The sequence below is a fragment of the Hypanus sabinus genome, chromosome 23 (genome assembly GCF_030144855.1).
Source record: "Hypanus sabinus isolate sHypSab1 chromosome 23, sHypSab1.hap1, whole genome shotgun sequence".
NCBI lineage: Eukaryota > Metazoa > Chordata > Chondrichthyes > Myliobatiformes > Dasyatidae > Hypanus > Hypanus sabinus.
In genome coordinates, this window is record NC_082728.1 from 13,138,772 (window position 1) to 13,165,463 (window position 26,692).

General features: G+C 38.4%; 1 protein-coding gene across 1 annotated transcript in view; it reads right to left on the bottom strand.

Annotated features, from left to right (window-relative positions):
* The window catches only part of rnf213a (ring finger protein 213a), a 218,203-nt gene that overhangs the window by 76,369 nt on the left and 115,142 nt on the right, over nt 1–26,692 (bottom strand). Inside the window, exons 34-39 of the mRNA XM_059948403.1 lie at nt 26,100–26,235; nt 25,048–25,236; nt 20,954–21,084; nt 18,700–18,857; nt 15,498–15,710; nt 1,567–1,745 (exon numbers count right to left, since the gene is read on the bottom strand). Of these exons, the coding sequence (XP_059804386.1) occupies nt 1,567–1,745; nt 15,498–15,710; nt 18,700–18,857; nt 20,954–21,084; nt 25,048–25,236; nt 26,100–26,235 (1,006 nt within the window). The remainder of the gene's footprint in view (nt 1–1,566; nt 1,746–15,497; nt 15,711–18,699; nt 18,858–20,953; nt 21,085–25,047; nt 25,237–26,099; nt 26,236–26,692) is intronic.

The following is a 26,692-nucleotide window of genomic DNA, read 5'->3' on the forward strand; positions in this document are numbered from 1 at the left end:
ATTTTGTATGTTTCTATAAGATCGCCTCTCATTCTTCTAAACTCCATAGAGTATAATCCCAGGCAACTCAATCGCTTCTCATGGGTTAACCTCTTCGTCCCTGGAATCAACCTGGTGAACCTCCTCTGCACTGCCTCCAAACCCAGTATTTCCTTCCTCAAGTATGGAGACCAGAACTACACACAGTACTCCGTGGAGGTGCAGCCTCACCAGTACCCTGTATAGTTGCAGCATGACCTCCCTGCTCCTGAATTCAATCCCTCTCGCAATGAAGGCCAACATCCCATTTACCTTCTTAATAACCTGCTGTACCTGCAAGCCAACCTTTTGTAATTCATGAACATGCACTCCTAAGTCCCTATGCACAACAGCATGCTGCAATCTTTCACCATATAAATAATAATCTGCTCTTCTATTATTCTTTCTGAAGAGCATGATCTCACATTTACCAACGTTGTATTCCATCTGCAAGCCCTTGGCCCACTCACTTAACCTATCTATATCCCTCTACAGACCCTACACATCTTCTGTACAATTTGCTTTTCCACTCAGTTTAGTGTCATCAGCAAATTTTGCTACACTACACTCAGTCCCCTCTTCCAAATTATCAATGTAAATGGTAAACAGCTGCGGACCCAGCACCAACTCCGCGGCACCTCACTCACCACAGACTGCCAACAGGAGAAACACCCATTTATACTAACTCTCTGCCTTCTATTGGTTAACTAAACCACTATCCATGCCAATACACTTCCTCTGACTCCATTTATATCTTATTTATAAATCTCTTGTGCAGCACCTTATTGAATGCCTTCTGTAAATCTAAGTATACGACATCCACCTGCTCCCCCCTATCCACTGCACTCATTATGTCCTCAAAAACCTCCAGTAAGTTTGTCAAGCAGGACCTGCCCTTTCTGAATCCATGCTGTATCTGTCTAATGAAACCACTCCCTTCTAAATGCTTCGCTATTTCATCCTTAATGACAACACCAAGAGTTTTCCTGACTACAGATGTTAAGCTAACTGGCCTACAGTTGCCTGTCTTTTGCCTACATCCTTTTTTTTAAAAAATGGCGAACAAAGTAGTTCACAGAGAGGTGCACAGAAGCTATTCAATAAAAGTATTTCGAAGAAATGCTTCAGAGTATTTGAAAGATGGAACAAAGAAAGAGTAAGGAAAGAACCAATGAAAACACTTATAATTGCAAATTATACGTTTTTTTAAAAAGTGCAGCAAAGGAAGTGAGATGAAAAGGTTAATCTAGTTTGGGGAGAAAATTATAAAATTGAGAACAGGAACCAGAGTATCAGTTGCCTTATGAAGTGTAGAGAAGTATGATCTGGTCGATAAAGTACAAGCTGATAAGAGGAAATTGCTCATTATGGCACTAAAACAAAGTTTACTGCTCACTAATATTTATGACACTGATTACATCAAATCATATTTAATCCAAAGCCCTGGTGTGCATTGATTTCAAATCTTTAATTTACTTTGTAATTTTCTTTTGTTTAAAAAAAGCTATGCATTTTCAGAAATACAAAAATAATACATAAAATTCTTACCGTACATCATTTGCAAAAGCATATTTGCTTCCTTCACACTGTGCTAAGACTTCTGTACAGACTAGCTCAATGGGCATTTGCAGAGTGCTCACCATCTGAAGCCACTTCTGATTTGATAACTTAGTGTGTTCATGTTCTAGCATTTCAACACAGGCAGCTGCTGCATAAATATCTATGACCTGCATTAAAATTACAAAGATTAATAGTCTAACCATTTTCAATTAGGTGAAAATATATTAAACGGTCTCTAACAAATGCTGTGTAAACCATTAAGCATGCAACATCTACCTAACAAAATACATGCTGGGACCACTGGAAGTTTTATTAAATTAGCCATGCACCAATTAAAATGTGGATGAAGCACAGAAAACAAACAGAAATAGCTACTGTAGCTATGTGTTGCTATTCAGTTCTTCAAGCCTGTTCCAATGACTTGTCTTCTGTGGTAGAGAATTCCACAGTCCTTGGACACTCCAGTCATCAGAAATAACCTCCCTGTTTCAAGATTGTTCAATCCTTTTCATTTAATTTTACATGTTTCTATGACATCCACTCCCATTGTTCTAAACTCCAGTGAACAAAGCCATAATCAATCCAACTGTACCTCAACTTCAGTCCTGCTATCCTAGGGTTCAATCTAGTAAAACTTGTCCATGGCAAGACCAAACCAGCATGCAGAATTCCACATAGATCTCAACAAGGACCAGTAGCTGGGCATCCAGATGGTTTTGCTCCTCTTGCTACTAAGGCTACTGTAGTGTTAGCTTACTAAACTATTTGCGGCACTCAAGCTATTGCTTTCTGACTGGTATAAAAGGACACCTGGATCTTGTTGTATGACCATTCTTCCCCAATACATCTTCATCCAGCAAAATTATATATTTTTTTGATTTTAGATCAAAAGCAAATAATTTCATATTTATCCCTGTTAAACTGCACCTGCCAGTCATGTGCCCTCTTACCCAACTTGGCTATAACACCCTGGAGCCACTCTATATCCTTCTTACAGCTCACATTTTCCTCCGTTTGCCCATCACCCCCCAACCCCCATTCAGTTGACCACAAACTTGGAGATGTTATATTTAGTTCTCTTACACAAATCACTGAATTATAATATGAATTTATAAGGCCCAAGCATTAATCAGTGCAGTCCCCAACTAGTCAATGATTGCCCCTAAGGAAAAGACCCCTGTCAACCAGCTATAAACATAATACTATATACAATCTCATATGCTTTCATTGATGATGGCTGGTTCTTCACTTGTGAAGATCAGGAGGGAAAAATAATCCTCAGGAGTGAAGGCATGACTGTTGGTGACTGTAGAGGCCAATTCTGGATCTGCAGACTCTGGAGGAGTAGTGACAAGGGAAGAGCTGGGACACTGGTGCTTGAGTAGCAGGATCCTTCCTTCGTCTCTTCCTTTCAGCAATCTCTCTCCTGGATTCCTCAAAATTCTTGGCTGCTCCATGGATCAGCATTCTCCAGTAGTCTCTGTCACAAGCCAGCTGCTTGTGTAGAGCACCATAATCTCTCTTGCCCTGAGAGAGTTCTCTGTACAGCACTGCTTTTGGTAACCAGGAGTTGTCCATGCAAGACATGTGGCCTGACCAGCTGAGCAGCAAAGTGGCTTTGATGCTTGCAAATTGAGCCTCATCCAGGACATCGTTATTGGAGAAATGATACTGCCAGCCGATACCCATGATGGAGCAGATACTGCCAGCTGATACCCATGAAGGAGCAGAGGCAGCACTAATGGAAGCATTTGAACAAACGGATTTTCTTGTGGTACAAAACCCAAGCTTGTCCACAATATACCATTGTGACAATGGCAGCCCTTTACTGCTGGATTCTTGTGGACAGCCATAGTTGGAGGTTCTTCCACACACGTTTCTGGGGGCACCCAAAAGCACTGCTGGCTCTGGCAAGTCGATTGTCAGCGTCCCTTACTACAGTAGCCTCGTTGGAGATGATGCTGCTCAGGTAGGTGAACTGCTCAACTATGATGAGAGGGTGGTTGTCAATGGAGATCTGAGGTGGGTTGTAAACATCACATGAGGGCTGATGGAGGATCTTGGCTTTTTCAGACTGATTGTTAACCCAAGATGTGGCTGCTGAGGTAGTTAGGTACTCCTCAAGCAGAAAAAAAGACTGGTTTGCTGAAAATGATGTTGAAGTCTGTAATCTGCTCCAGAAGAAACGCTAGTCCCATCAAGTTGCACTGTCCAAGGCAGAATACAAAGCTGCATGCAGTACTCTCCAAGCCAAACTGAGACAGAAGTAAAACAATTGGTGAACTACCCGAGCAGAATGAACACAGCATTATGCAGACACTGGCTATACTCAAGCCTTCAACGAATCGCTGCACATAGTGTATGATCCGACCAGTCAGATTTAAGCTCCTCTACACTCATATGACAGCTCCAGCCTGCTGAAAGACAAGGAAGCCATCATGAGGTACTGGACAGAGCACTACAAGAATCTTTCCGGGGATAACCGTCAAGTATACGTAGCATCCATTAAAATGGCTCCCCAGCACGAGGTCAGGTTTAAGCTTGATGGCCCGCCAACTCTGGATGAGGTCAAAGATGCTATTTCCAAGTTGAAATGCCATGAAGCCCCAGGCACTGCTGGGATCCCAGCAGAAGCGTACAAAATGGGCAGAGGCAATCTCTTGAGCAAACTCACAAACCTGTTCGTACTCTGTTGGGAGAAAGGATCAGTCTTAAATAACTTACACGGCGCTGTAATTGTCTCCCTGTACAAGAACAAAGGGGAGAAATCAGACTGCTCAAACTACAGAAGTGTTACACTGCTGTCAACCGCCAGAGATCCTTGCCAAAATTCTCTAGGACAAAATCAGCCCCACCATTTCCAAAAGCAACCTCACAGAGAGTCAGTGTGGATTCAGAGCAAACAGAGGTACCATTCCCAATTCCCTCTCTCCTTATTTTCTTACCTGCTTATCACCTCCCTCTGGTGTTCCTCACCCTTTTCTTTCTTCCATGGTCTTTTATTCTTTCCTATCAAATTCCCTCTTCTCCAGCCCTTTATCTCTTTTACCAATCAACTTTCCAACTCTTTACTTCACCCCTCCCTCCAACTTTCTTACTCTGACTCATCTTTTTTCATCCAACATGGTCTCCTTTCTACACCAGATATAAAAGTGTCATGAACAGAACACAGAACTGTACCAATCACAAACAAGGGAAAATCTGCAGATACTGGAAATCCAAGCAACACACACAAAATGCTGGAGGAACTCAGCAGGCCAGGCAGCATCTAAGGAACAGATGTAACCCTTCAGCAGGACTGGGGAAAAAAGTGAGGAGTCAGAGTAAGATGGGGGGAGGGGAGGAAAGGGAAGGAAGAACCACATGGTGATAGGTGAAACCGGGAGGGGGAGAAGACAGAAGGCCATGAAAGAAAAGGGGGAGGAGCACCAGAGGGAGGTGATAGGCAGATAATGAGATAAGGTGAGAGAGGGAAAATGGGATGGGGAATAGTGAAGGTGGGGGACAGGAGGGCATTGCAGGATGACTGAGAAAGCAAATGTTCATGCCATCTGGTTGGAGGCTACCCAGATGCAATTTCAGATGTTGCTCCTCCAAACCTGAGTGTGGCCTCATCACAACAGTAGAGGAAGCCATGGACTGACATGTCAGAATGGGAATGGAAAGTGGAATTAAAATACAAACCCCATTTCCAGAAAAGTTGGGATATTTTCCAAAATGGAATAAAAACAAAAATCTGTGATATGTTAATTCACGTGAACTTTTATTTAACTGACAAAAGTGCAAAGAAAAGATTTTCAATAGTTTTACTGACCAACTTAATTGTATTTTGTAAATATACACAAATTTAGAATTTGATGGCTGTAACACACTCAACAAAAGTTGGGAGTTTCAAGATGGCGACGTAAACATCTGCCTTTTAGGCGCTCTTCACTTTTTTAACTATAATCACCCTTTAATCAAATCTTTTCGAATTTAATCAAATGAGTTGATATTTTCGATTGACTTTTTTTTCCCTAAAACTATATTTGATCTAACTTTGTTGAACTTAAAATGGCTACAAGTAAGAAATCGTCTAAGGAGCCTTTATCTATCAATGCAATTTCTAATCTTCTGGACACTAAACTTGCAAGTTTGGAAAGCAAGATGGAAAGTAAATTGGCAAGTTTGGAAAGTAAAATGGCAAGTTTGGAAAACAAGCTTACCACGAAAATGTCTGAACTTGAAGGAGTTGTTAGATCGCTTGATACTAAGCTTCAGTCGCAGGCATCGGATATTCAGTGGCATGAAGATAAGTTGGAGACTCTTGAAAAATTAATTGTTGAAAAAGTACGTACAATTGAAGTGTTGGATAAGAAGGTACAATCGACTCTTAAAACTGTAGATCAGTATAAGTTTAAAATTACTGATCTCGAAAATCGATCTCGCAGACAGAATTTGCGAATTATCGGGTTTTCCGAAAGAGTTGAGTCCGGTGATTTAACTGAATTTTTCTCTAAATTACTGTGGGAAATTTTCAGTGATGAAGGTTTGCAAACTAAACCTGTTATTGACCGTGCTCACAGAGTTGCGAGGTTTTCGTCTACGACTGATAAACCACGAGCGGTGATTGTTCGCCTTCATTATCCTCGTGAGAAAGAGCTTTTAATTCGATTAGCTCGTAAAAAAGGTATGATTTCTTACAATAACTTCAAATTTCGAATTGTTGAGGATTATTGTTATGAGGTTATGAGAGCCAAAATCGCTTTTAAACCAGTGATGGCAGAGATTTACTCGATTGGACTTAAGCAAGCTTTAATGTATCCAGCGAAGCTTAGAATTACGCTGAACGACAACAGTCAGCAAATTTTTAACACTCCGGAAGAAGCGAAGAAATTTGCTGAAGAATTTCGAACTTCTACTGCAACTTGAACTATGTGTTATGTGGAAGATTTTTCGGAGAGAGGATATCTTTCTATTTTAAGTTTTAACCTATGAAGCTGGGTTATAACTTCTTATTTTGATCTACGGGTCTGGTTTTTTTTTTACTATCATCATTGTTTATAGATGTTCCTTTTCATTTTTATAATATCTTTTTTTTCTTTCTGTTTTGGTTATATACTTCTATATTTTGCAATAATGATTTACTTTTTTTTAAGATGTCGTTTCTTTTTGCCGTAAGATTCTGTTTTTTGTAAGCATTTATTTGTTTGCCTGTACTCAGAAATGGGACGAATGTTTTGGATTTTTGGTCTATTTTTTTATATATATTGCACTGTTTATTACATCCCTTTTTTTTAATCTTATTTTGTCTTTTAACAGATTGCTGAACTCACATTTGTATTTAGTAATATGGCTTTTTCAAAATGGCGTTTCTTCTTCCCTAAGTCTTTGCTTTTGAAACATCATCTTGTATTTGAACACGGGATTTTTTTTTAAAGGTATATTACACTTTCAAATTTTGATGTTTATACTTTTTTTATTAATGATTGTTTGTTTTATTATATTAGTTTTTTTTTATTCTGATTGATATATATTTTCTTTTTGCAACTCTATATCTTAATCTGGGTGTTATATAGTTTTCTTTTAATCTTTTTATAGAGCTGCCATCTTGAAATGGGGGTAATGTTAGAATTAGATTATGCGCTTGCCGCTTGGCTTTTTTTCGAAGGGTGGGGGGAGGGGGTAGGGATCTTTTCTCACGCTTTTGCTCTTTATTGTTTTGCTTTTAGTTTATGGGCCGACTTTAAATTATTAATATTGTTGAGGTGTCATGTTCTCCGGTTGCTCCTGAATCAATTTTCCTCCTTCCTGAATTGTGGGTTATGTGTCTTTTTAACCTTTTATGATACACACAACTAATATTAGTATGATGGATAAATCTGTTAACTTTATCTCCTGGAACACTAATGGTTTAAATCATCTGATTAAACGTAAAAAAATATTTAAAGTATTCCATAGACTGAACGCTAATATTATTTTTGCACAGGAGACCCATATCAGGAGGGAGGATAATCAACGTTTTTTTAGGTTCTGGAAGAGTCAACAATTTCACTCGAATTGTACCACTAAAATTAGGGGTGTGTCTATTTTTATAGACCCCTCAATATCGTTTATACATCATGAAATTATTTCTGACCCACAGGGTAGATTTTTGTTGATAACTGGCTTACTTTTTAATCGGAAAGTTGTTCTAGTTAATATTTATGCTCCAAACTTTGACTGCCCTGAATTTTTTAAACGTTTATTTACTTCCCTTCCTAATCTAAATGAATATATGTTGATAATGGGTGGAGATTTTAATTGTTGTTTGAATCCTTCGATGGATAGATCTAAACCTATTCGTACTCTTCCGAACAGATCAGCCCTACTTATTAATTCGTTTATGGTTGATTCGGGAATTATAGAAATATGGCGGTTTTTGAACCCTAAAGATAAAGAATTTTCATTTTTTTCACATGTATATCATAGCTATTCTAGAATTGACTATTTTCTTATTGATCATCAGTTATTAACGGATGTTATTGATTGTAAATATGATTCTATTACTATTTCGGATCATGCACCTTTGAAGTTATCTATTAAGATTTCGGACTATTCCAATAATATCAGATCTTGGAGGTTTAACGCTACTTTGCTTCAAGACCCAGAATTTATCACCTACATAAAACAGCAAATTGACTTGTTTTTCTCAACAAACTATACTGAAGAAATCGACAGAGGAATACTTTGGGACTCTTTTAAGGCTTTTATCCGTGGACAAATTATCTCATATTCTGTTGGTAAAAGAAAACAAAGATATTTAGATATTGCTTTATTAGTGGATAAAATCAAGGAAATTGATAAGATTTATTCCGTGACTCCTACCAAAGAACTTTATAAGAAGAGAGTTGAGCTTCAAATGGAACATAGTTTACTATTATCTTCTTCAATTGAAAATCAATTAATTAGGACCAGGGCTCAATTCTATATTCACAGTGAACGAACTGGCAAACTGTTAGCTAATCAATTAAAAGCTATTTCGACTAAGCGACAAATTATTAAAATTCGCAAACAAGACGGTAATTTAACTACTGATCATAAAGAAATTAACAATACTTTTCAAGATTTTTATAAATCTTTATATCAATCAGAATTTGATGGTGACCAGTCCATGATAGATAATTTTTTTAACAATTTGAATATTCCTAAACTGATTGATGAAGGCCATAGCCTGTTAGATGCTCCTATCTCTATGGTGGAAATAGGAGAGGCTATCTCATCAATGAATTCAGGGAAAGCTCCTGGTCCTGATGGTTATATAGTAGAATTTTTAAAAACTTTTTCTTCTTTGCTCTCTCCTTGGTTATGTGAAATTTTTAATGATGCGTTTGCTAAGAAGAGATTACCTCAATCTTTTTATGAAGCTAATATCTCTCTAATTCTTAAAAAAGATAAAGATCCTACTTTATGTACATCTTATCGCCCTATATCACTATTAAATGTAGATTCTAAGATTCTTACAAAAATTTTAGCCATTAGATTAGAAAAAGTACTTTCACAGATTATTTCAAGATCAAACTGGTTTTATGAGGAATCGGTATTCCTTTTTTAATGTTAGAAAATTGATTAATATAATTCATACTTCACCACCCACAATCCCAGAATGTGTTATTTCATTAGATGCTGAAAAAGCTTTTGATAGAGTTGAATGGATATATTTATTTAATACATCGAGAAATTTTAATTTTAGTCCTAACTTTATATCATGGATTAAATTAATATATCATAAACCTGTTGCTTCTGTTCTTACAAATAACTATAGATCCTCTTTTTTTCAATTATCTCGTGGTACGAGACAAGGCTGTCCCTTAAGTCCTGCATTATTTAATATTGCATTAGAACCTTTAGCTATTGCTATTCATGAATCTCCTAATATTTTTGGTATTACCCGTAATGAGAAGTTATACAAATTATCACTTTATGCTGATGATTTGCTGTTATATATTTCTGACCCTGATAGGTCTATTCCCGCTATTTTATCCTTGTTGGTTCAATTTGGTATTTTTTCTGGTTATAAACTAAATTTAGATAAGAGTGAATTATTTCCTTTAAATGCACAAACCTTATTGAGTGATAGGATACCATTTAAAGTTGTTACTGATAACTTTACCTATTTAGGTATAAAAATTACCAAGAAATATAAAGATTTATTTAGACAGAATTTTTTACCTATGCTTCATCAAATTCATCAACTTACTACAAGATGGTCTCCTTTATTTTTATCATTAATTGGTCGGATTAATGCTATTAAAATGATGATTTTACCGAAATTTTTATACTTATTTCAAGCCTTACCAGTTTTTATTTCTAAATCTTTTTTTGATAACATTGATTCAAAAATTTCCTCATTTGTGTGGCAAAATAAAAACCCTAGGTTAAGTAAAAAGTAATTACAAAAATCTAAAAAAGATGGTGGTTTAGCTTTACCTAACTTTAGATTTTATTATTGGGCAAATAATATTCGTAATTTAATGTATTGGAAACTAGATTTGGATTCACCATTGTGCCCACAGTGGGTAAATTTGGAATGTAATGAGGTAAAGGGATATTCTCTATTCTCTGTTCTCGGTTCTTGTCTTCCTGCTGATTTAGTTAAATTTAATAAACAAATATCTAATCCTGTTATTAAACATACATTACGAATTTGGTTTCAATTTCGTAAGTTTTTTACTTTGAAAAACTTTGTTCTTGATAGCCCTATCTTACTTAATTTCTTTTTCAAACCCTCTTGGACAGATCAAGCTTTTAACATATGGAAAAGGAAAGGTATAAAGTGTTTTCGTGATCTTTTCTTTGAAGATACTTTGATGTCATTTGACCAACTTTCCAACAAATTTGAATTACCTAAATCTAATTTTTTCAGATATTTACAAATTAGAAATTTCTTACATAAAGTTTTACCATCTTTTCCTAATTCAACTTTAGTGGATTTTACAGATTTGATTTTTACCTTAAACCCTTGTCAGAAGGGATTAGTAGCTTTTATTTATAATATGATTATGAAGATACAACCAGAAATATCAGTTAGAATTAAACAAGAATGGGAAAAAGAACTTCGATATAATATATCAACAGATAAATGGGAAAAAATTTTGCAAATGGTTAATTCCTCTTCTATATGTGCTAAACATGCTTTAATACAATTTAAAATTGTACATAGGGCTCATATGTCTAAAGATAAACTTGCTCGATTCTATTCTCATATTAACCCTCAATGTGACAGATGTCATTCAGAAGTGGCCTCATTGACCCATATGTTTTGGTCATGTCCCACTTAACATAACTATTGGAAGGACATATTTACTACTATTTCCTCAATTTGGAATATAGATTTACAACCTCATTTTATTACTGCAATTTTTGGCATACCAAATGAAGATGGTAATCAGTTTTCCCCTTCAATCAGACGAATGATTGCTTTTGTAACATTAATGGCCAGAAGGTCTATATTACAAAATTGGAAAGAAGTAAATCCTCCTACCACGTTTCAGTGGCTTTCTCAAACTATTTCTTATCTGAGCCTGGAAAAAATTAGAAGCACTGTTTTTGACTCATCAATTAAATTTGAAGAAACTTGGAGACCGTTTATTCGACATTTTCATATGAATTAATTTGGCCTTTTCCAGACCTTCTTTCTGCTTATTCATGTTCAGGTATGGAGTTCTGGAGTTTTTTTGACACTATCATATACTTGTAAGCTATTACTATTGACCATGTTAGTTTAGTTTAGTGATTTATTTTTCTTAATATATACTTTTTTCACATATTTTCAAATTTTTTCTTCTTTTAATGGTTATTTTTGTTTTTTTTCATATATAATCATATGGACTTGATTGATTAAGGTATTTTTTTCTGCTGATGTTTAATAGGATATTGTTATCTTATTATCAACGTGACTTCAAGTCTATTGTATTCATAATTTACTCATTATTATGTTATGTTTTTTTTATATGTATATATGAAAATCAATAAAAAAATTGAAAAAGAAAGAAAGAAAAGTTGGGACAGAGTTAAAATAAGATTGAAAAGTGCACAGAATATTCAAGTAACATCGGTTTGCAAGACTCCACATTAAGCAGGATAATTGGTAGCAGATGAGGTATCATGACTGGGTATAAAAGTAGTGTCCATCAAAGGCTCAGTCTTTGCAAGCAGGGATGGGTTGTGGCTCACCCCTTTGTGCCAAAATTCGTGAGAGAATTGTTAGTCAGTTCCAAAGGAACATTTCTCAACGCACGACTGCAAAGAATTTAGGACTTACAACATCTACAGTACATAATATTGTGAAAAGATTCAGAGAATTCAGAGACATCTCAGTGCTTAAAGGGCAAGGTCAGAAACCACTGTTGAATGCGCGTGATCTTCGAGCCCTCAGGCGGCACTGCCTAAGAAACCGTCATGCTACTGTGACAATTATAGCCACCTGGGCTCAGGAATACTTCGGAAAACTATTGTCACTTAACAGTCTGTCACTGCATCTAGAAATGCAACTTGAAACTATATTACGCAAGGAGGAAGCCATACATCAACTCGTTGCAGAAATGCCAGTGAGTTCTCTGGGCCTGAGCTCATCTCAGATGGACCGAAAGACTGTGGAACCATGTGCTGTGGTCATATGAGTCCACATTTCAGCTAGTTTTCGGGAAAAAAAAGGGCATCGAGTTCTCCGTGCCAAAGATGAAAATGACCATCCTTATTGTTATCAGTGAAAGGTGCAAAAGCCAGCATCTGTGATGGTATGGGGGTGCATCAGTGCCCACAGCATGGGTGAGTTGCATATATGTGAAGGTACCACTGACTCTGAGGCGTATATTAGGATTTTAGAGAGACATATGTTGCCATCAAGGTGACGACTCTTCCCGGGACGTCCATGCTTATTTCAGCAGGACAATGCCAGACCACATTCTGCACAGGCTACAACAGCGTGGCTTTGTAGACACAGAGTGCGTGTGCTTGACTGGCCTGCTGCCAGTCCAGATCTATCTCCTGTTGAAAAGGTATGGCGCATCATGAAGAGGAGAATCAGACAACGGAGATCACGGATTGTTGAGCAGCTGAAGTCTTATATCAAGCAAGAATGGACAAAATTTCCAATTGCAAATCTACTACAATTAGTATCCTCAGTTCCAAAACGATTAAAAAGTGGTTTTAAAAGGAAAAGTGATGTAACACAATAGTAAACATGCCTCTGTCCCAACTTTTGTTGAGTGTGTTGCAGCCATCAAATTCTAAATTTGTGTATATTTACAAAATACAATTAAGTTGGCCAGTAAAACTATTGAAAATCTTTTCTTTGCAATTTTGTCAGTTAAATAAAGGTTCACGTGAAATAACATATCACAGATTTTTGTTTTTAATTGCATTTTGGAAAATATCTCAACTTTTCTGGAAATGGGGTTTGTCGGTGCCCATTCGGAATCCTGCTTTTCTGGTGGATGGAGTGTAGGTGCTTGGCAAAGTTGTCTCCCAATCTATGTTGGGTCTCGCCGATATACAGGACAGCAGACCAAGAGCACCGTACATAATAGATGACCCCAAAAGAATTACAGGTGAAGTGTCGCCTCTCCTGGAAAGACTGTTTGGGGCCCTGAATTGTACTCAGGGAGGAGGTGTAAAGGCAGGTGTAGCACATATTCCATTTCCAAGATTAAGAGGGAGATCAGTGGGGTGGGATCAATGGACAACAGAGTCACGTAGGGAGCAATCCTAGTGGAAAGCAGAAAGTGGGGGCAAGAGAAATATGTGCTTGGTGGTGGGATCCTACTGGAGATGGCAGAAGTTACAGAGAATTATGTGTTGGATGTGGAGGCAATTGGGGTGGTGGGTGAGGACAAGAGGAATCCTATTCCTGGTGGGGTGGTGGGAGGATGGGGTGAGAGTAGATGTGAATGAAATGGAAGAGATGCAGTTGAGGGTAGCATTGATGGTGAAGGGAGGGAAGCTCTTTTCTTTGAAGGAGGAGGACATCTCCTTAATTCTGGAATGAAAAACCTCATCCTGAGAGCTGATGCAGTTGAGATGGAGGAATTGAAAGAAGGGGATGGCATTTTTTTTTAAAACAAATAACAGAGTGGGAAGACGTATAGTCCAGGTAGCTGTAACAGTCAGTGGGTTTATAATAGACATCAGTATAGAACCGGTCTCCAGAAATAGAGACAGAGAGATAAAGAAAGGGGAGGGAGGTGTTTGAAATGGACCAGGTAAATTTGAAGGCAGGGTGGAAGTTGGAGGCAAATTTGATGAAGTCAACAAGCTCCACACGAGTGCAGGAAACAGCACCAATGCAGTCCTCAATGTAGCATAGGAAAAGTTGGGGAGTGATAGGCTTGTGTAGACTTGAAACATAGACTGCTCCATGTAGCTGACAAAAAGGCAGAGATAGCTGGTGCCTATGCAAGTGCCACTGGCTAAACCTTTTTGTTTGAAGGAAATAGGAGGAGCCAAAGGAGAAATTATTGGGAGTGAGGACAAGTTCCACTGTTTGGGTCTGCTGTAAATGGAGAGCTTTGAGGCCTTCCTGGTGGGGGATATAGGTGTATAGGGACTGGATGTCCATAGTGAAAATAAAATGATTGGAGCCAGGGAACTTCAAATCATTGAAAAGATCAAGAGCACATTAAGTGGCATGGATATTGGTGGGAAAGGATGAAACCAAGTGGGATAAAACTGAGTTAAGGTGTGCAGGTACAAGTTCATTGGAGTAGGAACAAGCAGAAACAATGGGTCTACCTGGACAGGAAGGCTTGTGGTTCTTGGGTAGGAGGTAAGACTCTCTTGAATCTTTTTTGCACCCTTTCTGGCTTAATGACATTCTTTCATAGCTCCTTGATCAGAACTGCACACAGTACTCTTGTAAGCTCTCACCAACAACTTGCACAATTGTATCATGATGTCCCAATTCCAGACTTTATTTTCATGCAATAAATAATCGCATAATAATTGTCATGTAGGCACAGGTGCAATGAAAAGCTTAATTGCAGCAACATCACAGGCACATAGCATCATATAAACAGCATTCACAAGAAAAGCCCTGACTGTTGAAGGCAACCATGCCAAATGGCTTCTTCACCCCAATTCTGACTCAACCTTTAGGAAATGTGAACCTAACCCTTAGTTCTTTATTCTACAGCTCGCTTTAGCGTTTTACCATTCGCTGTGCAGATACTGCCCCAGCTTAACTTACCAAAGTACATCTCCTTGTATTTGTCAGAGTTAAATTCCATCTGCCGTTCTTTGGCCCACTTTACCAGTTGATCTAGATCCCACTGTAATCTTAGGTAACCCACTTTACTATTCACTGTACCCGCCAACAACATTGTCATGTAAATTGTTAATGGACCTAGCACAAATCTCTGCGGCCTACCACTGGTTGCAGGCCTTCAATCTGAAAATCAACAATCCATTATGCTATCCTGGTCCAATCCCAAGTGTTCCATTATTCCTAGTGCCACTTCCTTTAGTTATTCTGGAATGCAGATTTTCAGACCCAGCAGATTTGTAATTAGTTTCTTCAGTGCTGTTTCTTTACTATTACAGGTTGTAGCCTTGGTCCTTTAGCAAATATGGAAGGTTATTAGTGTTCTATTTTGTTATGAAAGATACCAAAAAGGCATTATTTTTATTTACAAGTCAACGTGTGATAATGCATTACTTTATGTTCAGTTATTAAAATACCCACTTGATCACATGGTGCTCAGTGCAAAATAGCATTTTCTTCTGCCAGTCATAAATGTAATAGCTGATAACAGAACAGTATGAGATTAAGAAAATCATACAATTTAGGATATCCATCATAATAAATGGGTATTATTTAAATACAATATATTCTCTTAATATATAAATAATCAGGTTGAAAAATTATTTTGCAATTGAATCAAAATATTCAGGAATATTCTCACCATATCTTTCTCTTCAGCTTTACGTATTTTATCTTTCATTTTCTGTAGCAAAGTCAGAACCGAAGGATACACTACAACAATTCTTGAAAAATTCTGCAGACGGTTTTTGAAGTGTTGATATGCAAAATGCACCCAAAACAAAGATTCATCATCTCCAACATTATGTTGTATCTTTAGCTGATTTATACAGGAGAGCAGTGCTCCTTGAAGGAACTAAAACAAAATGAAAACAAAATCTTAAATTAGCAAACACGAGGAAATCTGCAGATGCTGGAAATTCAAACAACACACACAAAATGCAAGTAAAACACAAGACTTGGTCCTGACGAAGGGTTTCGGCCCGAAATGTCGACAGTGCTTCTCCCTATAGATGCTGCCTGGCCTGCTGTGTTCTACCAGCACTTTGTGTGTGTTCTCAAATTAGCAAACACCAGCTGTGTTTCATAAAAGTTTCCACAATATTTCTCAGGCTCACAACACAAATCAGTTCACTGCTAAAACATACATGCCTGAAAAATGAGTTTGATAATGAAGGAAAATATCCTGGAACAACTTCCTGTGAACAAAGTTACTGAAAGGAAATTTGATGTGGCCAGGATCAGGCATCCTTGACAGCCTGCTAAACAAAATTTGGATGCTTTTTGGGTATAAAAATGGCCAAGCAATTCTTTTTCAGGCAGTCTCTTCAAAACTGAACATACAAGAACAGGACAGGACCAGGAGGTGTTTATTGACTGCTGTGGCCTAAGTGATAGCCACAAAAGATGAGGTAAGCAGTTGGATATTCATCATTTATCAATGAGCGGACTGCGTAGAGATTCAATAAACAAAGCTTGTTCAGTTAGTACGAATGATGCTCAGAGTTTTGTATTTGATCAGACACAGTCCTGTAGGTCAGGTTTTAGATACACTGCAAGGTGTCCATTTCAAAGTCCAAAATTTCAATATTTTAATCATAACTACTAAGTTTTATTTTCCTTGCACTTCAATCCTTAAATATATTTTTTAAGACATGAGAACAGATTTTCGTTTCATTTCTTGCAGACAATACAAAGAAGAAAATCACATAGTTTCCATTACAAATGTGGAATCTTTCTTGCCAAATTGTTTTTAACATATCACTCCAGGTTGTAAAGATCAACACTATTTTTAATTGCTTATTTGAAACCATTTTCTTCTGTGAAAAGCATCAAGTTCAAGTTTAATGATCACTCAACCATACATGATAATCCATGACTACAGCAAACGAAACAGCAATCCTCCGGGGACAAAGTGCAAAACCGGAAACACAAGGCATACATAAGCACATATAAGATAGCAGTAAACATATAACCACCCAAAAATATACTATCATCCAAGTCCAAATCCTTAGATTCACCACTCTCTGGAAAAAGCAATTCGTTGTCGTCATCTCCATCCTAAATCTACTCACCCGAATCTTGAGGCTATGTCCCCTAGTTCTAATCTCACCTATCAGTAGAAACAACTTTTTTGCCTCTATCTTATCTATCCCTTTCATAATTTTAAATGTTTCTATAAGATCTCTTCTTACTCTTCTGAATTCCAGTGAGTACAGTCCCAGGTGACTCAACTTCTCCTCACAGCCTACCCCGTCATCTCTGGAATCAACCTAGTAAAGGTCCTCTGCACTGCCTCCAAAGCCAGTGTATCCTTCCTCAAGTAAGGAGACCAGAATTGTACACAGTACTCCAGGTGCAGCCTCACCAGTACCCTGTACAGTTGCAGTGTAACCTCCCTGCTCTTAAATTCAATCCCTCTAGCAATGAAGGCCAACATCCCATTTGCCTTGATATCTGCTACACCTGGAAACCCAACCTTTTGTGATTTTTGCACAAGCGCTCCCAAGTCCCTCTGCACAGCAGCATGCTATAACTCTTTTATCATTTAAATAATAATCTGATCTTCCATTTTTCCAACACTGCATTCCATCTGCCAGACCCTTGCCCATTCAGTTAACCGATCTATACCTGTCTGCAGACTGTATCTTCTGCACAATTTGCTTTTAGACAATAGACAATAGGTGCAGAAGTAGACCATTCGGCCCCTCGAGTCTGCACCGCAACTTTTCCACTCAACTTAGATACACTACACAACTGCTGCAATATTTGCTACCATGAAGCATCACAGCCAGGGGCAGTCTTACAGCCTTAGTGTCTCAGAGAGAAGCCCCCACACTAACTCAACCAGCATTTAAACTGTCCCAACCTCACACTAGGACCTGGCCTCACTGTCAGTGAATCGCTCAGACCTAGATTTCGCTGCTGAAGGAGCTGTTCTCAACCTCTCCAAATTGGCTCACCACTTAGAGAGAACCACCCTCATACCCGGGTTAGTTGGATAAGCAATGGATCTCCTCTGTCCCGTCTTCTCCCCTCCAAATCATTCAGTCCAACCAGAACAACTCCAGCTCAAGTGCACTGATTTTGCAGCACACCAGCAGGGCACATTTTGCAATTTAGTTTTGACTTTGCTCGTTTCTTCATTGTTTGTGATGATAGTTTACCAAAAAGTGTTATTAGTAATGATTTTAATTGCATTCCTTTGCTTTCAAACTACCAGTAAGCTGTCACACTTATTCAGTACCCCAATCTTAAATAGGTAACCATGGTTACCATAGGTAACTGGGAATCAAGGTCTAATTCTTGAATGGGAGCCTGAGAAATGGCTACCATATCCAAGGAAGCCAGCAGTTGCACAAATTACCCACTTCCGACTCAGTGATGAAAAATAACAATACAAGACTCTTTCGAGGCCCTGTAATTGGAATGAGTGACCTTAATAACGAGTCCACTCTACAACTGAGGCAGCTCCCCTGCTGTTGGTCTCGCCAATAAAGCAGTGAACCAGACGTGCAGTATTCTACATGATCAATGTCCAACAGGGTCTTGTGATTACAAGAAAATCATCTGACACAATCACTTGCTGTTGGACTGCACTCTGCATTCACGCATTGATTCTGAGCCTTTCAGCAGCAGGCAGCAACACGGTCTGCACCAAGTCCAGATCCTCCATAATCAACAACTTGCTGGACGGGTAGACCTGCAGTACTTGAAATTCTTAATGTCCAGCAGTGTCTTAGAGTTGTGAAAAAAGATATTTAAAAATACAACAGCTTTAGTTAGCTTCGTAGAGGCCACCACATCTGAGTGCGCTACCATCTTACCAGAAGTTGTCATATTACCTCAAATTCAATTTTAGATGAAATGCTCATGGTCATCAGCAGGAAATCATCCAAGTATCTGAAGAAAAAGTTCTGTCTCCATTCTTCATTTACTTCTGAAAGGTACTTTCCAAATCCAGTTTTGTTAAATATTTCATTCAGCTTTTGCTCAACTTGCCCTGTTTGTGTTTTGAAAATAAAACAATTAATATCAGAGATCACTCAAGATTGCCTCTCTTTAGCTCGATTTCCTAACATTTATTATTCACAGTATGAGATAACAGTATTGAAGTAACAGGTTATTTTGTGTGTGTAGAATCATAGCATCCCATGGGCTATATTAGCTCAGTCCAGCTGATTCTTCCTAAGATTTGAAACTACTGAAGGGAACGTAATGATGGCGATAGTTATGTAGACAAAAAAAAATAACCAGCTTAACCCAACTCAAAAGTCTGCAGCCTTGTGGATTAGAGAACTAACTACATATTGAAATTCCTGCATATATTACTCTTTCAGTCAATAAATACCAGACTCTTGGTGAAACAAAAATCCTTAAATATCCACTGATCTTGCTATTTATTAAACCAAAGCTCATAATTATTGATCTAAAGGAGAAAAGATCCTTTCGATTTATTATAATTTTAATGATCAAATTTAAGCCTTCCTGTTCCAAGCTACCTAAACTTTTCTCTCAGCATAGCTTCCATTACTGACAGCACCTTCAAATCTCCTGTAAAGTATTTCATACAATAACACACTTGTATGTGGTGAATTTACTTGTATGTGGTACACTACTTGAGGCTTTGCTATTGTTTCTTTTCCCAAATCTATATCAACTTTCTTGCCTTAGATAATGAATTGAAAGAATCTACTGGAGTTATCTGTCCTTTCTTCAGAAATATGTGGGTCTACACCCTGAGATTGCCTGTTCCTCAACTTTTCATTATTGTACAATTACAGTAAAAGAATGGATATCCAGCATTTTTTTTAATCAGCAAACTCTATTAAGGGCAGATGTTGGGTCAGTGAAGAAGCACCCCAGCCAATTGAGGACAATGCTTTCAAGCATCTGCGGCTCTGACTGGTATCACTTAAAGGACATCTGTCATATCAATCTCGTCAGAGAATAGAGCTTTTAGAGAATTATGTATTATTTCATCTTTCTGTCTTTCCCAAAAGATTTTATTCACATCTTCTAAATGGAATTTTTTTTTTTGCTATATTTCTGCCATCTCAACCATTTATGGTTCACAGCTTTAGTCCTCACAATCAGTCACACCCCAACCCTTGTATTGCCTATAAGCTTCTTGATCATATACTAATTTTAAGTTTAAATTATTGATCAATACTATAAATATAAGAAAATAACTACTAAGTCCTACGGAAGCCTAAAGCTAACAGTCCTCCAGCAATAAACATATCGTTGATCATTGCCCTCTACTTCTGGCTACTGAGACAATTTGGTTTTTAATTTGTCTCTTGGATCCAATGGGATTTTGGTCCTTTGATGTAGCTATGTCAAATGTGCTGTCACTATTGTTTTCTTAACCTTTCTTCTCACTAGCTCTACAGATGAACTGTCTGTATTCCCACTGATTTGTCTTTAGACTACTGAATAAGAAAGTCTCTGTCCTCCCCATTTTTCAGTGCTGAATGTTCAATACATTCCTTTTAATCTCAGTCTCATGGATGCAGTGCAGTGCAGCCAAGTAGTGCTGCTTCTGTGAAACTTGGAACCTTAGTTGTCTAGTTAACAACACTTCCTAAATGAAGAGAATTCTTATGGTACTTTACCTATTTCCACTGTAACACAAACTGCTTCACAGTACAAGTAGATAGGAATCATGAAGTACAAGAGTAACAGCCTTGCTTGTTATGCAATATTTATTTGCATTTCTAAGGACTGCACAACATTTTTGTAGATAACTTGGGTTGGGCAAAACTGGAACTAGAGGTCATAGGTTAAGGGAGAAAGGTGAAATATTTGAGGGGCACTCGGGGAGCTGCTTCACTCAGAGGGTGGAACTGGCTGTCAGCGGAAGTGATGGACACAGGCTCGATTGCAACATTTATGAGAAGTTTGGCTAGGTACATGAATGGGAGGAGTATGGAAGGTTATGGTCCATGTGTGGGTCAGTGGGACTAGGTAGACTAACAGTTCAGCACAGAAGGGCCTGTTTCTGTGTTGTAGTACTCAATGATTCCTTATCCTCCAGTTACCTATGGTGCAAATTTGGGTGCACTCTCACATGAATAAAGCATTGTTAATAAATACCTTCCATGTACTGGGATTGAACCCACAACTCATCTAGAAAGTCCTTTATTCTCCAACTGAAAGGAAGTCTGTTGCCAATTTTCAGCATGTTCATTTTCATGTAGTTGTGGACAACAATTTCTGGTTGTGATCTGTCAAAAGAATAAATAAAATCTCCTTTTATTAAATAAAGAGTTTAATTCACAACCTGAAACATCCTCTTAGGTTTACACAAATTCAAATCTATTTTAGCACTAGATAGTATTCAGTCTTAGTGAGGTGTCTGTAGTTAAGGAAGTATACAACTTTAAAGATTAAATAACTCTGGAACTATAGGTGGAGGGGTGGTGTTGTCAGAGTAGAGTTTTTTTTAAAACACGGTGTTTTACTTACGGGGTATCATGGGAATGGCCATCTTGTGCAGCACAGCTCAATGGATACAATTACATAGGAGATATCACTTTGGTAGTGGCATACTTTCCACCTCAGGCTAATGTCAAACAGGATCTAGATGAGCTAAACAATGGGATCGAAACAGCCCACCCTGACACATTCACCATCATTTTGAGGGATTTTAACCAGGCTAGCCTGAAAAAGTCACTAAATAATTACCATTAACAAATCACTTGTAGTACCAGAGGAAACAACACACTGATCCACTGTTACACCATCATCAAGAATGCCTACCGTGCTACTCCACACCCTCACTTCTGAAAGTCTGATCACCTGGCTGTACTTCCACTCCCCAAGTATAGGCAGAGACTGAAGACTGTTGCACCAGTAGTGAGGACCAAGAAGGTATGGACAAGGGAAGCACAGGAGCACTTACAAGACTGCCTTGAATCAGTGGACTGGACTGTTTTCAGCGATTCATCTTTGAATCTGGATGAGTATACTGCAGTTGTTATTAAATTCAAGTGTGGATGACTGTGTGCCTAGGAAAACTTGCTGTACATTCCCAAACCAAAAGCCGTGCATGAACCAGGAGGTATGTCATCTGCTGAAGGTTAGATCTATGGCATTTAAGTCTGGTGACCCAACTCTGTAAATGAAAACCAGGTACGACTTGCAGAGGGCTATTTCAAGAGTGAAGAGACAATTCTGAGTGAGGTTGGAGGCAACATCGGATGCACATCAACTCTGGCAGGGTTTGTGAGACATTACTTCCTACAAAGTGAAACCCAATAGCATGAATGGCAGCACAGCTTCACTAGCAGATGAGCTCAACGCCTCTATGCCAACTTTGAAAGACAGAATGTAACTACAGCTATGAATATCCCTGCTGCACCCGGTGACCCTGTGATCTCTGTCCTAGAGGCCAATGTTGGTTTGTCTTTAACGAAGGTGAACCCTTGCAAGGCAGCAGGCCTTGATGGAGTACCTGGTAAGGCTTTGAAAACCTGTGCCAACCAACTGGCTGGAGTATTCAAGGAAATTTTCAACTTCTCGCTGCTACAGTCCAAAGTTCCCACCTGCTTCAAAAAGGTAACAATTATACCAGTGCATAAGAAGTGTAGTGTGAGCTGCCTTAATGACTATCACCCAGTAGCACTAACATCTATAGTGATGAAATGCTTTTGAGAGGTTGGTCATGGCTAGAAAGAACTCCTGCCTCAGCAAGGACTTGGATCCACTGCAATTTGCCTATTGGCAAAATATGTCTATGATAGGCGCAATCTCAGTGCTCTTCACATGGCCTTAGACCACGTGAACAATACAAACACCTCTGTCAGGATGCTGTTCAGTGACTATAGTTCAGCATTTAATACCATCATTCCCTGAGTCCTGATAGATAAGCTGCAGTATCTGGGCCTTTGTATCTCTCTGCAACTGGATCCTTGACATCCTAACAAGAAAACCAGAATCTGTGATAATATCTCCTCTTCATTGATGATCAACACTGGTGCACCTCAGGGGTGTGTGCTTAGTGCACTGCTCTGCTCCCTCCATACCCACAACTGTGTGGCTAGGCATAGCTTAAGTACCCTCTAAAAGTTTACTGATGATACGGCCATTGTTGGTAGAACATCAGATGATGATAAGATGGTGTACAGGAGTGAAATATACCAGCTAGTTGAGTGGTGTACTCAATCTCAGTAAGATGAAAGAACTGATTGTGGACTTCAGGAAAGATAAGGTGAGGGAACATGAACCAATCCTCAGAGGGATCAGAAGCGGTGAGTGTGAGCAATTTCAAGTTCCTGGGTGTCAAGATCTCTGAGGATCTAACCTGGTCCTAACATAATGATACAGCTACAAAGAAGGCAAGACAGCAGCTATATTTCATTAGGATTTTAAAGAGATTTAGTCTATCAACTAAAACACTTGAAAACTTATATAGATGTACTGTGGAGAGCATTCTGACAAGCAACATCACTATCTGCTATGGGGTGGGGGGGGGGGGGGGGGAAAGAGGCTACTGCACAGGACCAAAAGCAGCTACAGAAAGTTGTAAAATTAGTCAGCTCCATTTTGGATACTAATCTCTGTAGTATTCAAGACATCTTGAGGAGCGGTGCCTCAGAAAGATGACATCCATTATTAAGGACCCCCATCACCCAGGGCATGCCCTATTCTCATCGTTAATGTCGGGAAGGGAGGTACAGAAGCCTGAAGGCACATACTCAGCGATTCAGGGACAACTTCTTCTTCTCTGCCACATGATTCCTAAATAGACATTGAACCAATGAACACCACCTCACTTTTTAAAAAAATATAGTATCTCTGTTTGCATTTTTGATCTATTCAATATACACATATATACTTACTGTAATTTATTGATTTACTTATTCCATTTCTATATTAACATGTATTGCACTGAACTGCTGCTGCTGTTAACAAATTTCACGACACATCCCGGTGATAATAAACCTAATTCTCATTTTGTCTCTGGTGGGTACCAGGGATGGTGGTAGAGGCAAATACTGTACATTTAAGAAACTCCTAGACAGGCACATGGATGATAGAATGAAGGACTATGAAGGACAGATGGGTTAGATTGATCTTAGAGTAGATTAAAAGGTCCGCACACATCATTGAGCTGAAGGCCCTGTACTGTGCTATAGTGTTCTGTGTTCTAATCTTCTCCACATTAGCACTGTCTGATTTTTGCTTGGGAATATTCTAAGATGATCAGGATCTTAGATCATTAATATTCTCATGCTAAGAGTCTCATGGTTCCTTAAGGTTGACATAGCCTTAATGGTAATGGGGTCAAGCTCCCACAACCTAATAGATGCTCCCAATGGCATGCATTTCAAGTAGCTCCTGACAACTCAGTCCACCTCTGGGCCTTCACGTGTGATGTAACTACGAAGCTCAGCGAAACCATTTCTACCGACAGGAGAAGGGGCAAAGGCAGGTTACTGGCACCTTAAACCAGTTGCTTCGTGCAAATGGGACTCGTCAGCTGTGGTTGGCAGCTGATCTATGAGAAGGAACCTCTGAACTCAAACCTCTACTGCCTTGTAGCTATACCTACTCATGGGGAAGACTTCAGGAGTGAACCTCGAGGGAAATATCTGAAGCTGGAGCATTGACTTCAACGCGGATTGGCAACTCCTTCTACGCTGCTGATGCCAAACTGCATTGGTCTCTGATGCTTATTTCAGTTTATCAGATGCATGGAGTGGGGAAGCTTGCTGTATGGACAACATCTTGCTCTCCATATTGTACTGCCCAGGCTTGGGGATCTAAGCAGTTAGGACACAAATTTCATGGTCAATCCGGACCAAAAGAGGCCCATATTGAATATTTTGTAAATAATTGAAACAGAAATAACTGAAAATATCAGTTCCAGATCTGGAGAGGAAAGGGAGTGTTGTCATTGAATAAAATGAGGCATTGACTATTTAAGACAGAGATGAGATGATTTTTCTCCCCCACTCTGTATGTCATAAGGCCGGAATTCTTATTTTCATAAGTAGTGCTTGAATATTTTCAAAACAGGGCAGAAGGGTTCTTGATGGGCAAGAGATGTGCGGCAGATAGGTAGTTGAATCATGAGGAAAGTGCTCTTAAGTTTTATGTTCATGAAACAAAAACTGATAAATACATATCTTAATCAATGATGCACCTTTACAAAGAGAGAATTTACTTTAAATTTAAGTACTAACCTTAAGATATCTCTATTGTAAGGAAAACTCAGCAAATTTGAGTCATTAAAAATATTCATCCATAGATTCCGTACAGGTACAGGGGTATCATCACTTAACAAGTCCAGGTTACAGTCTCGATCTATAATGGAGATTATCTGTGCCAGGAGAGGCGTTACTACTGTTTGAATTCGCTTCCAAAGTGTGTGCCTGTGAAAAAGAGTACAAAATAAATAATTCTTTTTTTTTTAAATATGAATTCCAGACCCAAGATAACCTGAAGAGTATTAAGCATAAATCTGTGATAAACAAGGAGTTGTTTTCAGGTGAATCCAGTCTTCTGTGAGAAAACCCTGCAGATTATTGGGGATGGCTGGTGTAGAAGGCATATGATAGAAAAAGGATGGATACTAATATTATTCTATTGCTTATTAGCATCAATGCAAATTGGCACAATAAAGTAATACCACGAATTTAAATTGCATTGAGTAAATTGATTCAAGCTGCTTGGATTTCACAGTATTTGTAACAAAATTGCATTCATCTGCTGTAGGAGCTTCCTCTCAACTTTCTGGCATCTTTTTAACTTAACATTACACTCATCCATACTCTCAGCATTGACAATTACACAAGCACAATAACATAAATTAATGTGCTGGTAACGAGAAGTGAAGAGAAATGAAAATTGAACAAAAATGAGTGATAATTTGGCACTTCAGCAAAATGTGAGACCATCAATTACCTGATGTAACACTAAATTGCAAGTAAAGATTCTCAAAAATTACATACAAGTAGCTTACTGATCCGTTTCTCCAACAGAACAGCTACATTTGAATGGAGACACTAGATGAAGAAAGGGCCAATGATGTTGAATACTCAATCTACTTCTGACTTCAGCAAAACACTGGGTATGTAGGATTGGTCGATTGAAATGAACTTATTGCATGGAGCTCTATTCCAATTGCTACAGAGTTGGTATTGGTGTATTTAGATATTTTACCCAAACAGCACAAAATAATTCTTCAATTTAGTATTAAATGCAAAACCTGTGGCTCCTTTAACTAACAGTTTACCTGAAAGTACCTCCTTCCTGAAGTGCTTCAACATTTGAAGCTACCCATACCATCCATTCAGATTCATTGAAAGACTCCTCATCAAACATTAGGAGCAGGGAGTGCAGCCTTTGCTTCATCAGTGTCAGGAATGAAGCTAAATGACAAAAATAACAACACAGAAGTTAATTACTGAGACATATTACTAATCCTTTGTACAAAGTAAACATCTAATTGCTTACAGCAGGACTGCTCATTACGATGAATGATGATAATGCATAACTTCTTGTGAATCAGTATAAGGCTAATTTCAAAAATATTCGCTATCTGAAAGATGAACATCGTATCAGAGGAGAAATTCTAGATTTCCACATTTAATTGCTAAACATACAACTGTGATGAAGTATTTTGAGAGGTTAGTCATGAAACATATCAACTCCTGCCTGAGAAGCAACTTCGATCTGCTCCACTTTGCCTACCAGCACAACAGATCCACAGATGCCATTTAACTGGCTCTTCACTCAATCCTGAAATACCTGGACAGCAAAGATGTATAAATCAGGATGCTCTTTATCGATTACAGCTCACCATTTAACACCATCATCCCTTTAATA